The sequence below is a fragment of the Orycteropus afer genome, unplaced genomic scaffold (genome assembly GCF_000298275.1).
Source record: "Orycteropus afer afer isolate SDZICR_OR568_19922 unplaced genomic scaffold, OryAfe1.0 scaffold00088, whole genome shotgun sequence".
NCBI lineage: Eukaryota > Metazoa > Chordata > Mammalia > Tubulidentata > Orycteropodidae > Orycteropus > Orycteropus afer.
The window spans coordinates 802,167-814,202 of NW_006921675.1; the positions used below are offsets into that span (position 1 = coordinate 802,167).

Genomic DNA, 12,036 nt, shown 5'->3' on the forward strand with positions numbered 1-12,036 from the left:
CAGCCACTCCTCGGAAGGAAGGTTGGGCAATCTTACTTCCGTAGTGATACTGCCTCGGAAACCCAAGGAGGGGTCGCTATGAGTCGGGGCCGACTCCACGGCACATAACAACAACATTCCATTAGGTGGTGGTGGTTAGGTGCCGTGGAGTCGCTTCTGACTCAGTGAGCCCATGCACAGCAGAACGAAACGCCGCCCGGTCCCGCGCCAGCTCCATGATCCCTGCTATACTTGAGCCCATTGTCGCAGCCACCGTGTCAATCCATCTTGTCGAAGGATTTCCCCTCCTTCGTGGATCCTCCACCTTACCGAGCATGACATCCTTCTCCAGGGAATGGTCCCATTAGGAAGGGGGTTTAATGTTTGACACATACGAACAGCCAACAGTTAGTAAACAAATACGTAAATACATAAACATAATCTCAAATTTACATAACTGAGAAATTCATAGTTTCACAAAGCCACACCCCATGTTGTTTTCTCCAAGTTGCATGTTACACAGGGCAACACCTTTTTGCTTTGCTTTGTTTTGGAACAGTACAGTACAGGCTTCTCTAAATAGAATGCACAATTTTCCTTATCAAGGCAGTGTTCATTTAAAGACTGCTTGCCTTTTAAAAGAAAGGGGAATGAAAAACATTCAGCACCTGTTTGTAACCCAGTTTCCACTCACTTGCCTCTCTCTCAGGTGAAGCTGCAGAATTGCAACGCTTGCTTTTTGCCCTCTGGTGCTGCGAAGGCAACAAATTAAGGGAGTAAGAGCGCTTGCTCTGTGTTTAGATTCCAAAGCTAGAAGTGAAGGAAAATCTACGTTGATGGACGTGGAAGCTTGTCCCTCTTTCTGTCTCACAAACACAAGTAGTCTTGCTTAAAAGGGCCTTTTGTTCTAAAAGGGCAAGGAATGCAGGAGGGATACAGTGCCTAGCAAGCTTGCCACCAATTACAGTGCAACTCAGATGTTCTGATTCTTTAGGAAACAGCGCTAAGAATCTCACAAATAAAATACAACCAAGGTGGCAGTGGATTAGGAATCAGAAATTTGTTTTAATTTCTCCCATTTTTAAAAATCGTGGTAAAATATTTATTCCCATATTTCTAAAGTAAAAATACTAAAATGATTCATGAGTAAAATGTTGCACGGCTAATGTTTCATGTATGAAGTAATTAACAATTTGAGTATTGCATAAATTAGAAGAATTTAGGGATTCTAGAAGGACTGGTTATAAAAACAGAATAAAGTTAGAATTTACTAGGGCAGTCAAGCAGCAATAAAAGGAAAATTAATCATACTTGAATACGATAACAATTGATGACTGAATATACTGACATGAAAAATCATGCTTAAGTATTGTTAACAAAATAGGAACAGGATTTAAAAATGGAATTTAAAATATTAAAATTTGAAAATTCTAGGTGAAATAAGATTAATTTGAGTAGAGTAAAATAATTTGATTAAAGCTATATAGGATGGTAGCAGAACAATTGCTATGAATATGCCAAGGATATACTGAAATACTTGAGATAATATACCAACTCATACATTTTTAAAAAATAATAATAATGGAAAGAGAGGCTAGTCATTCCATATTTAATAGATCTCTGGAAACACCCTCTCTCCCCCCAAAAAAGTGTAACAGTTGTCATATTTAAATCAACATGAAACTTGTCATTGTTAATACCACAAACTCCAGCAAAGTATTGTAAATGGTCAAAAAGCTAAATCAGTACCAAAAGAAAAATACCTAAATGTATATGTGTACACAGGTGAGAATAAAGAAGTTCGGTATATTTCTTCATTTTAACTGGGTTTTATCACTGGGTTTTAATTTGCTGTTAATCTTTGATGATCAGTTCCTCACCTATTCTCCCATCTCCCTGTTGCTTTAACACAGCTTCTCAGTGATAAATGCTAGTGTTCTGCAGGGATCCCTGGATACCAAAACTTCAGGGAACATATCCTTGTAGAATTCCTCCCAGGTTCTTGACACCTTGATACTTGGTGTGATAGGGTCAATGTCAAGTAGTTATATTTGGTGGCAGGAACTGAAGCTGCAGCCCAGATGTGGAAACCAGTGACCCCTACATACACTAGGGTTCTTGGCAATCTCAGCATTCATTTATTTAGTACCCTCTCTACTCTGCTAAGGAGCTCTGGTGGTGCAGTGGTTAAAGAAAGCATTAGGCTGCTAACCAAAATGTCAGGGGTGGGAATACACAGGAAAAAGAGGCTGTCTGCTTCTGAAAGGATTCACAGCCTTGGAAATCCTGTGGGGCAGTTCTGACTCTGTCCTAAAGGTCACTGTGAGTCAGAATTGATTGGACAACAGTTTTTTTTTTTTTTAATCTAAATACTGGAAGCCCTGGTGGTACAGTGGTCAAGCGCTCAGCTGTTAACTGAAAGGTTAGCAGTTGAAACTTACCAATTGTTCTGCAGGAGAAAGATGTGGCAGTGTGCTTCCATAAAGATTTATAGCCTTGGAAACCCTATAGGGCAGTTTTAAAATAGGGTTGCTATGAGCAGTTGGTTTGGTTTTGGGTTTTTTATAGTCTGCAAGTAAGTGCTTTACATATGTAACTTAATTAGTCCTCACAGCCTTATGAGGTAAGTACAGGTATACCTCACTTTAAGTGGGACTTTAAGTCCCTCCCGCATGTTAGAACATCCAACTGTTTATGTGTCTGTGGTCCCATAAAGTTTTTTTTTTTTTTTTAAAGTTGGGGGGAACAGCTCCCCTTTTGTTTATTATTTCCCTCCAAAACCCAGGCTCTTGCAGCAGTGGACCACAGATGGATACAGGAGGTTGAGGCAGAGGAGGTGGCTCTGGGCAGGTCTCCTGGGCTCTGTCCAGCAGCTGAGGGGAGTGGGTGTAGCTGCCAGGGCAGGCCATGTCTAGGCAGGCAGAACAGTGAGTCGGCTTGGGCTTGGGCGTGCTCCTCTCCCTCCCTCCCGACCGCTCCCTCAGCCACCACCGCTGGGAACCGCCTCTGCCAGCAGCTCCAGCAGGAGCAGCAGCAACAAGGACAACTGGGAAAGGGCTCCCATAAGGTTTTAACATCATGTCTGCACAACAACCAAATCACATGATGTCCTCAATGTTAAGCGATGCATACCTGTATGCTAATTTTCCAAATGGGGGACTGAGGTTCAGAGAGATTGAGTATCTTTCTTAAAATCACACAGCAACTAAATAATAGAGCTCTTTGACTTCTCCATTTCTCTACTCCGTGGGCCAAGGAGTACAAAGAAGGGCGTTTTCAGCCTAGAAACACATTTGATAGAAGTCCTGTAAGATGTGAGCTCCTTGTTCATCATCGGTGCCTGGTAAGGTGCCTGGTAATAGTGGGTATACAATGAATATGCTGAATAATGTGAAGATAAATGGATGGAAAACAAAGCTATTTAAATAGCTCATTCAGAATGATGTTTTAGAAATAAATATTAAATGCTGGTATATGTTTTCCTTTTCCTTCATTTAAATTTAAGCTAATTCCTGGTATTGCCAGACATTTTTCTGGCCCCATAGTAGGTGCTCAATTAAAAATTCATTTGAATTCAATTTCCATATTTCCACCTCTGACTTTTCCCCCCCTGTTTTCTCTGTTCCTGCTCCTTATGCCCTTCATTTCTCCCACCAATCACCATTTCCTTATATGGTTATGAGACTGATGAATTGAATAACTCAAGTAACTTGAAAATAAACATTCCCAAGAAAACAGGGGACCCCAGAAAAACTAGTTTCCTCTTTTTGCCTTAACAGATGATGTGTGTAAGAAAAAATCCATTTCTTTGGCTGAAAATTCTAATTACCATATTGTGATTGACTTGATTAAGATTTAGAGAACAATCTAAATTTACTAAAAACAAAAGTTATTATTCTAGTCATTTATAATTCAATTTACCGAAACATCCATGGATTTCTAGTGTAAACTTATAGACATTCTTAGTCAGAAAATAATTTCAGAAAGCTGTATAACCACCCTAACTAACACCAAACTTTTAAAAACCAGTTTTTAAGTGAAACAACACCCCTCTCCCAATCTAATCTGCTTTTAACTTTACGCATCTATTACCTGATTTCTAAACCCACACAATAGATTTTACTGCCGCTGCTGCTGCTACTATTACTACTATGTTAAATCTACTGCTTTAATGGTCTTTCCACCATCTGCCAAATGTTATTTTCAAATTGAGAAAAGAAGAGAAAAATGAGGATTCCATGGATGAAGCCTATATAATCCCTTAAGTGGCCCACTTTCATTGTTTTCTATCAAATTCAAGGACATATTACTTGGTAACATAGGTACAGTCTTATACTAAAAGCAGTTAAAATTTTGCTACTTATAAATTTATCACTGGCAAGAGGCAAAAAGGCAAGGATTTAGGATGTTTGTGCTTATGAATGACTATTGGTAAATATAATTAAATGCCATTAGCAGCTTATTAATTCATGCTAACTTTGAGCCAATTTGATACCATTTATATGTTTATATACATGCTTAGCACAAAGAGGCTGTAGTTTTTAATCCTATTTAAGTTTTACTCTTATTATATTCAGGAAAACCAAATCATTTAGGTCAACCAGTAGTGGTGGAATTGTTCATCCTTTGTATCAAAATCCATCACAGGTCACTAGGGGGCAGGAGATCATTATAATTTCTCATTACTCATTTGCTGATTTTAGTTCAGTACTTGGCTCTGAATTGAATGTATGAAGGTATTAACCACTTTTGTAATAAGAAATCACAGGAAAATGTACAGCCAAAGGATTACAGAGACTTAAAGGACAAATTTTGTTTACAAGTTAGTAATACTAACAATTTTATGTGAGAAAACTTGCATAATTCTGTACTCACCTATTTGAGAAATGAAAAGTATGTAGCCTATGAATCCCTAGTTTAGCTTCATTTTAAAAGTTATTACTATATTGTTTTAATCCTACTTAAACCAAATGTTTATAACCAATCAGAATCAGCAGAGCTCATTTTTGTATGACAGTAACATAACTCTAAGAATCCATGTTATGAAAGTCATTTTTTCTTTTAAATACTTATGATACTTGATATGGGAAAAACACTGTAAGAAACAATTTCTATTAAGTTTTTTTAATTTAGGATAATTATGATCAGAGGAAAATATTGCTGCAAAAATTGTAATTCTACCCAGTATCGCTGGGCCTGGTTGGGAGAGTAAGAACCTAGGGATGTGAAGGAAGAAGACTCCTCCTCCTCCTTCTGTGCATGTGTGTGCAAACTTTATTTCTGTTTGCAGATTAGTGTACGATTACTTAGACAATTTGAAGGACGCAGTGTTAGCATGATGGCTCTTAATTTGTTAGATCTATGTTTTAATCATATTTGCCATTAACAAGTTAAACTAAAAAGTAAAGATTGTGAAATGATTTGATTTGAAGGAAAGCACTTCTTCACCACGTTCTTCCTCCCCACTTCTGTCTACCTGGCTGACCTCCTCTATTATGTTACATAGTTATGTCCCCTATCTATTCTAGCTCAGATCTTGCAAGAATAAAAATGAAAGGTACCCCTGTAGCTGAGGAACTGTATTAGTAAAAAGAACATCCTATATTTGAAGTCTACAGTGAGCTGGATTGGGAAAGTAATTAAATAAACTTAAATTCTAGGAACTATGCTCTCATTCCAATGCTTCGTTCTGGTAACAGTGTTGTGGCCCAGTTGCAAAAGCCATGAATTTCTGACCTAAGAGATATGTTGTATCTTATAGAGCAGTCAATTTGTAATATTTTTTCTTGAGTTTTGTCTTTTTCTGTGTGGCAGTGGTGAAATAGGGCCTTCTAAAGCTCTGGAGAAGTGACAGATCTGAATTTGGAGAGGACATGGGGAAGAATCAATCTTCAACAGATATCTTTAAGTCCAGACCCAGGAATAGCAGATCTGAAGTGGCACCATCTTTGTCTTCCTGACAAACTTCATCAACCCCAAAAGTTCCAGTTTCAAAGAGCCAAGAAAACTCAGTAAAGATCACTTTGGAATCACTTTGTTGAGACAAAACTGATTCATGGTGGCTCTCCTAGGATTTGTGGAAAATCTGCTAAAAATAACTAGAACATTCATATGATACCAATGGTTAGAGTTAAACTAAAATGAAACTTTTTATACTAATTATCTTCAAGGGCCCTTTTTAAAATGAAGGGGCTTTCTAGGGTTACCATAAATATATTAGAGAGGTAATCACATATCAGTATAAACATAAATAATTTTAAACTTAAAATAATCAGAATTACAGTTTACATATTATGAAATGTAGTTAAGCAATTGAAAATATTATACCCCCAAATCTTTAGAGTATAAATAAAAAGATGTGAGTACAGAGAAATAAAAGTTTAAGACTAAAATTTTAATAAGAAACGATCTTCTAGTTATTACTATAATGTAACACTTGCCTTTCTTCCTTTTTCACTATGTACCAGTAACATATTTGATTATTAATATTAATGAAGCTACCTTTTAAGCCTGTTAATTTGAAGGAAAACAAAAGTGGTATTTCAATAGTAGATTTTTACAAAGCACAGAAAACCGAAAAGAATATAAGATACACATTATTTTTCCTGAACTTAGGGACATAACCTAAGGCAAAATGAATTTCTGTTAAACATTTATTCTCAGTACTAATGGATAATTCCATACTTCTCAACTTTCAAGCTAAAACTCTACCGAGTATTGAATGAAACAATGGTTAACGTGTTTTTGTTTTTGTTTTTTAAAAAAAAAACTGTCCATAGAGAATGGAAATGCTAGGTTAGATATAACCTGGCTAAAAACACTTAACATTTCTTAACTAAATGAATCTTATAACCATATTATTTCCTTATTATAGTGTTATATTTTTATACTTGTAGTTTTACTTTTTGTTAACTGTATAACCCAATTCTTTATTATTATTTTGTTTCTTATGAAATACCAAAAAGTTGTATACTTTCAGAAATGTTTATTTCACTTTATGCCTATTTCTTTAAATGTTTTGAAAAGGAGTTGTACAAAAAGATCTAACTACATTATAGCATATGCAGAAGTTATGTAAGTAATTTTAAAACTCTAGCTATAAAGCAAGATAATTTGAATGTTCATCTAATAATTAGATTAACTAAAAGTCAGAGAAAGATTTAATTGCAGTGTGATAGTGGGTAGCATGGGAAGAAGTGAAAAAAGAAATCCATTAAAGAATCCATATGAATTCAACTGAGTTAAGGGAAGTAAGACCAATAAATATAGAAAAGTGTTACATTAACAACAAAAAAAAAGAGTTAATCTTTGTTGGAAACACGAGGAAACATGGAACTTCAGACTTCTAAGAATAAATAGGAAACAACAAAAAAAAATGTTACCAATAATTAAAGGTATGAGATCAATATAGTAGAGACTCAAATAATTTTTGATTGACTAGTGAAACTAGATCTACAAAAGAAATATGGCTGAAATTTGAACTGTACTACAGATGTAATAATTATAAATAGTATAAATACATTCTATAATGTGATTATTTTGTATATACTGGTATAATATGGAATTTTGGGGTTACAACAAGAACTTTTGTTATTTTTTTAAATTCATTGTTTTTATTTAATAAAATTTCTTCCTCTATGTTCAGAAGTTAAACTGTCTGCATATTACTTTTATTTATACTGTATCTTTTTCAACTTGGCTTTTTAAAAAATATTAGTATGAAGTTAACATCAAGTCCTCCTATGGTCTAATACCACAATTCTAAAGTATCAGATACAGCTAATTATGGTGTTCCTGAGTAGTTTAAGAAGTGTGCAAAGAGAATCAACTAAAATTTTTATTGCTAAATCCTGGTTTCTTTCAATATAGAAAAATTGTTGGAAAAGTACTCTCTCATGGTAAACACTGGCAGCAACAAACTAATTGGGTTTCCTGATAATATAAAAATCCTGAGATAGTATTCAGCTCTCTTGAAGGTTTAATTGATTGCTTAGAATAACTAACATACTTGACAACTCAGAGAAGTAGTTTTCTTACCAGTATAATTCATTTTCACATAGAAGGGGGTATTTTCAGTTTTAGAGTTTAATAAGTATCAAAAATTAGAGCTTATTGAGTCTGGTTCTGCAAGAATAGGACAGTTTCACTTCTTTAGGTTATTTCAGACTATTGCACAAAGGGCTGTCTGTGGGGTTAGCACTCCAAAACCGAAGTAGGCGTGACTCTTTGCTATCCCCACAGATTCACATCTCTTTTGGAACAGCCTCTACTATCTACTATCTGTATCTACTGTTGAATTGTAACTTTGTTTTAAAGTCTTCAGACTATAAAATAAATGGGGAAAGTTTTCCGATAGAGACAGGTGATTGGAAAAATATTTTGGGCTAGGACACTTTCAAATCATTATAATGGCAGTACTTATGGAAATTTTAAATAGCTACTTTGTGTCCAGTTTGTTCATAGCTTCTCCAATGATAGGCTGCTACTTACTCCAGCTTCTACCACCTCCTCAAAACAATCCACAGTCCCCAGTTAAGATGTGCCTGGGTGGGGGTTGAGAGCATTCCAGGAAAATCCACAAGTTTGCTTTTTTCTAGTAATAATGAAAAAAATATTAAAATATTCCTTAGCAAGTCTCTGTAGGGCAGGCCTTACTGTCCATGCACATAGTTCTAGACCACATCTTGTCCATCTTTGTATCCCATACAAATCTTCTGAAATATCAATTTGTTTCAGCCTTTGATTTCCACAACGTCATTTAGTAGAGAAATACGAGAGGTAGTTAGAGGATCTTCCTCTTCTACAGGGAGAAAAAGAAGTTTATTATTTGCAATTCTTTGATTAAATACTGTGCCTCTTGTTGCTTTTCATAAACACCAAGGTAGTGCCTTACCACTATGTTCTAGGTCCTTTTCTGATGCTGGGGATAAGTTAGAGAAAATGGGACACATGTCAAAGCTCTTATTTTTTTCCCACCATTAAATCTTTGTGGAACTTTTAGCTTTGAAGAATATTTTACACTCTTGCATTTACAATCTGCCAAACAAATTTTACTTTAGAAAATCAGTAATAATTTCTATGTAAATAACAGGACTAGTGAACACTGTTTCAAATGAATGCTAACAGTCAAGTTTTAAAAATAAATTATAAAAGTACCATAAGGAATTTTTTTTAAATTACCAATAATGTAACCTCCAGTTAGAAAAATAAACCAATCTTTTGTGTATTTTTCACATATATAAGATTATCCTACATATATAATTTTATATCTTCTTTTTTTACTTAATATCCAGAACATTTTTGTGTGTGATTAAAAAATCTTATAAACAATTTTATGGCTGCATAATATTTTGTCATATGGATATACTATGTTTTATGTAATCACTTTCTTATTGTTGAAAATTTAAGCCATTTCCTTTTTGTTGTTACTATCATAAGTAATGGGAACTCTGATGGCTTAGTACCTAAGGCATTTGACTGCTAACGTGAAGGCTGGTGGTTCAAATCCACCAGCCACTCCTCAGAAGGAAGACTAGGCAATCTACTTCCATGGAGACACTGCCTCCAAAATCCAAAGAGGGGTCACTATGTGTTGGGACCGACTTGATGGCAGTGAGATCATATGTAGTATTATCTTCATGTCTTATTATTTTCTTAGGATGAACCCACAACAAGTAATAGTAAATGAAGGGTATGATCATTTTTAAGGTCAAAAATAAATATTGTCACATTACCCTCCAGGAAGACTTTATTAATTTATATTCCCACTAGTTGCTGTACCCTTGCTGGCACTAATGAATATTATTTGATCAAAAATTTGTTGTTTTGATAAATTTTAATGGACTATGCTTTTAATTAATTCTGAGCCACAGTCATCAAAGAGAAAAAGAGTAAGATTAAAAAAAAAATTACATAGTTTTAGACCTCACCGTGTCCAAATAAGGCAAGAGTAAAAATTCCAAGAATGATCAGTGTGTAATAAGTTCTAGGATTGCAAAATTTTATTTCATATAAAATCAAAATGAAAATATTGTCCTTTTGGAAAAAAGTTCAGATGCCATTTAAAGTATAAAACATCAATTTACTAGGTGAAAAGTTAAAGCAGAAAAAAATGGAGAGTGTTAAGGAAAATGCAGATATAATTGCTACGTCGTTTCAGAAAGCTGTTAAAAATGAATTGATGGTTAAACTATAAGATTTGTTTGTAGTAATTGTACAGAGAGATGGTACATAGTATTCAAAAGAGCCTCTCCCTTTTGATGCTCTAATTTGACTGAGTACTCAGGCCTGCTTGCTTTTTCTGTAATCTTTGCTTGAGGTAGGTGTGTGAATACAAGAGATCTGGAAAGTTTATGCTTCTCACAGTTCTGTTTTCAGTTATAGCTGGGGTCCTGTGTCTAAGTCTCATCATATCATCAGTTCTACAGAGAATTTGTATTGCTATCCAGCACACTAATTCCCTCTTCTCTCTTTTTTAATAAATGCTGTTGTCTTTGAGTTTGCTTTGACTCATGGGGACCTCATAAACAACAGAACAAAGCTTTCCTGGTCCTGTGCCATGTTCATGATCATTGGTATGCAGCTACCAACCCAGGGCGCTCCCAACCCAAGGGGCTCATCTTCCAGCACTACATTGGACAATATTCTGTTATGATCCATAAGGTTTTCATTGGCTTATTTTCAGAAGTATATTGTCAGGCCTTTCTTCCTACTCTGTCTGCATCTGGAAGCTCTGCTGAAACCCGTGCACCCTGGGTGACCCTGCTGGTATTTTCCATCTCAGTGGCATGGCTTCCAGCATCAAAGCAACATGCGAGCCACCCCAGTACAATAACTGACAGGTTATTTAACTACATAAAAGGTAAGAATGTCCAAGAGATCTGTATTTGCAATTGAAAGAAACATCTATAGTTTTTGTCTTTAATCTTTGTTTTACTAATACTTTCTAAAACGTTTCCTATTTCAAGACGTTTTTAACTTCTTTAATGGAAAAGAGGATGATGGTAATTGTAGGTTAACCATTGAGACTGGTAAATGTGATTTAAAAATTAGAAATTATATACACAACTAGATATAATAGTCTTAAACCTTCACTGAATGACTTTGTAGGATTTTGTCAACATTGCCTTTTCCTCGCAAGATAACTTTCATGTTTCTCAAACTTTTCTTCAGTACACAACTTTTATATGACTTTACCTTACTAGCCTGCTTCAAAGAATGGTTCCTCCCGGCAAACTCCACCCCCCCCCCATTTCCTAACCTCAGGGAAAAAAGCATGACACACCAAATTTATCCTATCCACCTGCAGAGACTATTTCTTGCCTGTACCCCTTCTCTTCTAGTGACACTAATCTTCCCTAGGGAACTTGTAGTTCTCCCTAGCACTCGCTAGTCTCATTTTCGCCCATGCTACAACCTTTGCCAAGAATACCTCTCTTCCCCTTTGCTGGCTCAAACATGTCATCTCTTTTAGGAAGCGTTCACACCCACACACTGTGCCCTCAGTCTGGATGTGGCCCTCTTCTGCGTTCTTAGAGTATCTTTCAGCACTTCTCCTGAATTGTTTATTTCTTTATTAGACTCAACCTCTTAAATATCCTTAAGACCATCTGTCTTTGTACATTCAGTGCCTAGCGCAGCAGCCTGGTTCTACCTACCTCTATTATTTGTTGGCAGATAGTACTTTCAGACTGTTGTCATATTCTTCTTGAACATGAGAGAATGAATCTACCTTTTTTCATCGAGGGTTTATGCCTCTAGTAACTTCATTACAGCTAAAGAAAGGAATCTTACTGAGATAACTCGGTCATAAACACGATCGCATGTGTGTATAGGAGAGAATCATGTAGATAGTTAATGGCACTTCCACGTGCGGGTTTTAATTTATCTTCCCGTGAAGAGCTCAAGGCAGTGGATAAAGGACTGGAAACTGAAAATAAGGAAAACAGTAAGGAGAATAGGGAGATGAAACTAGGAAGCTGAAAATGGCAGGACAAATAGGAAAAAATGAAAAGTCAGGTGCAGAAAGTTCAAATGCAGACTCCTGGGAGGCCGAGC

General features: G+C 35.7%; 1 protein-coding gene across 1 annotated transcript in view; it reads left to right on the top strand.

Annotated features, from left to right (window-relative positions):
• The window catches only part of ZBTB1 (zinc finger and BTB domain containing 1), a 10,654-nt gene extending 4,824 nt beyond the window's left edge, over positions 1 to 5,830 (top strand). The window contains exon 2 of the mRNA XM_007942286.2: positions 5,794 to 5,830. Within this exon, the coding sequence (XP_007940477.1) occupies positions 5,794 to 5,830 (37 nt within the window). The remainder of the gene's footprint in view (positions 1 to 5,793) is intronic.
• The last annotated feature ends 6,206 nt before the right edge of the window (positions 5,831 to 12,036 follow it).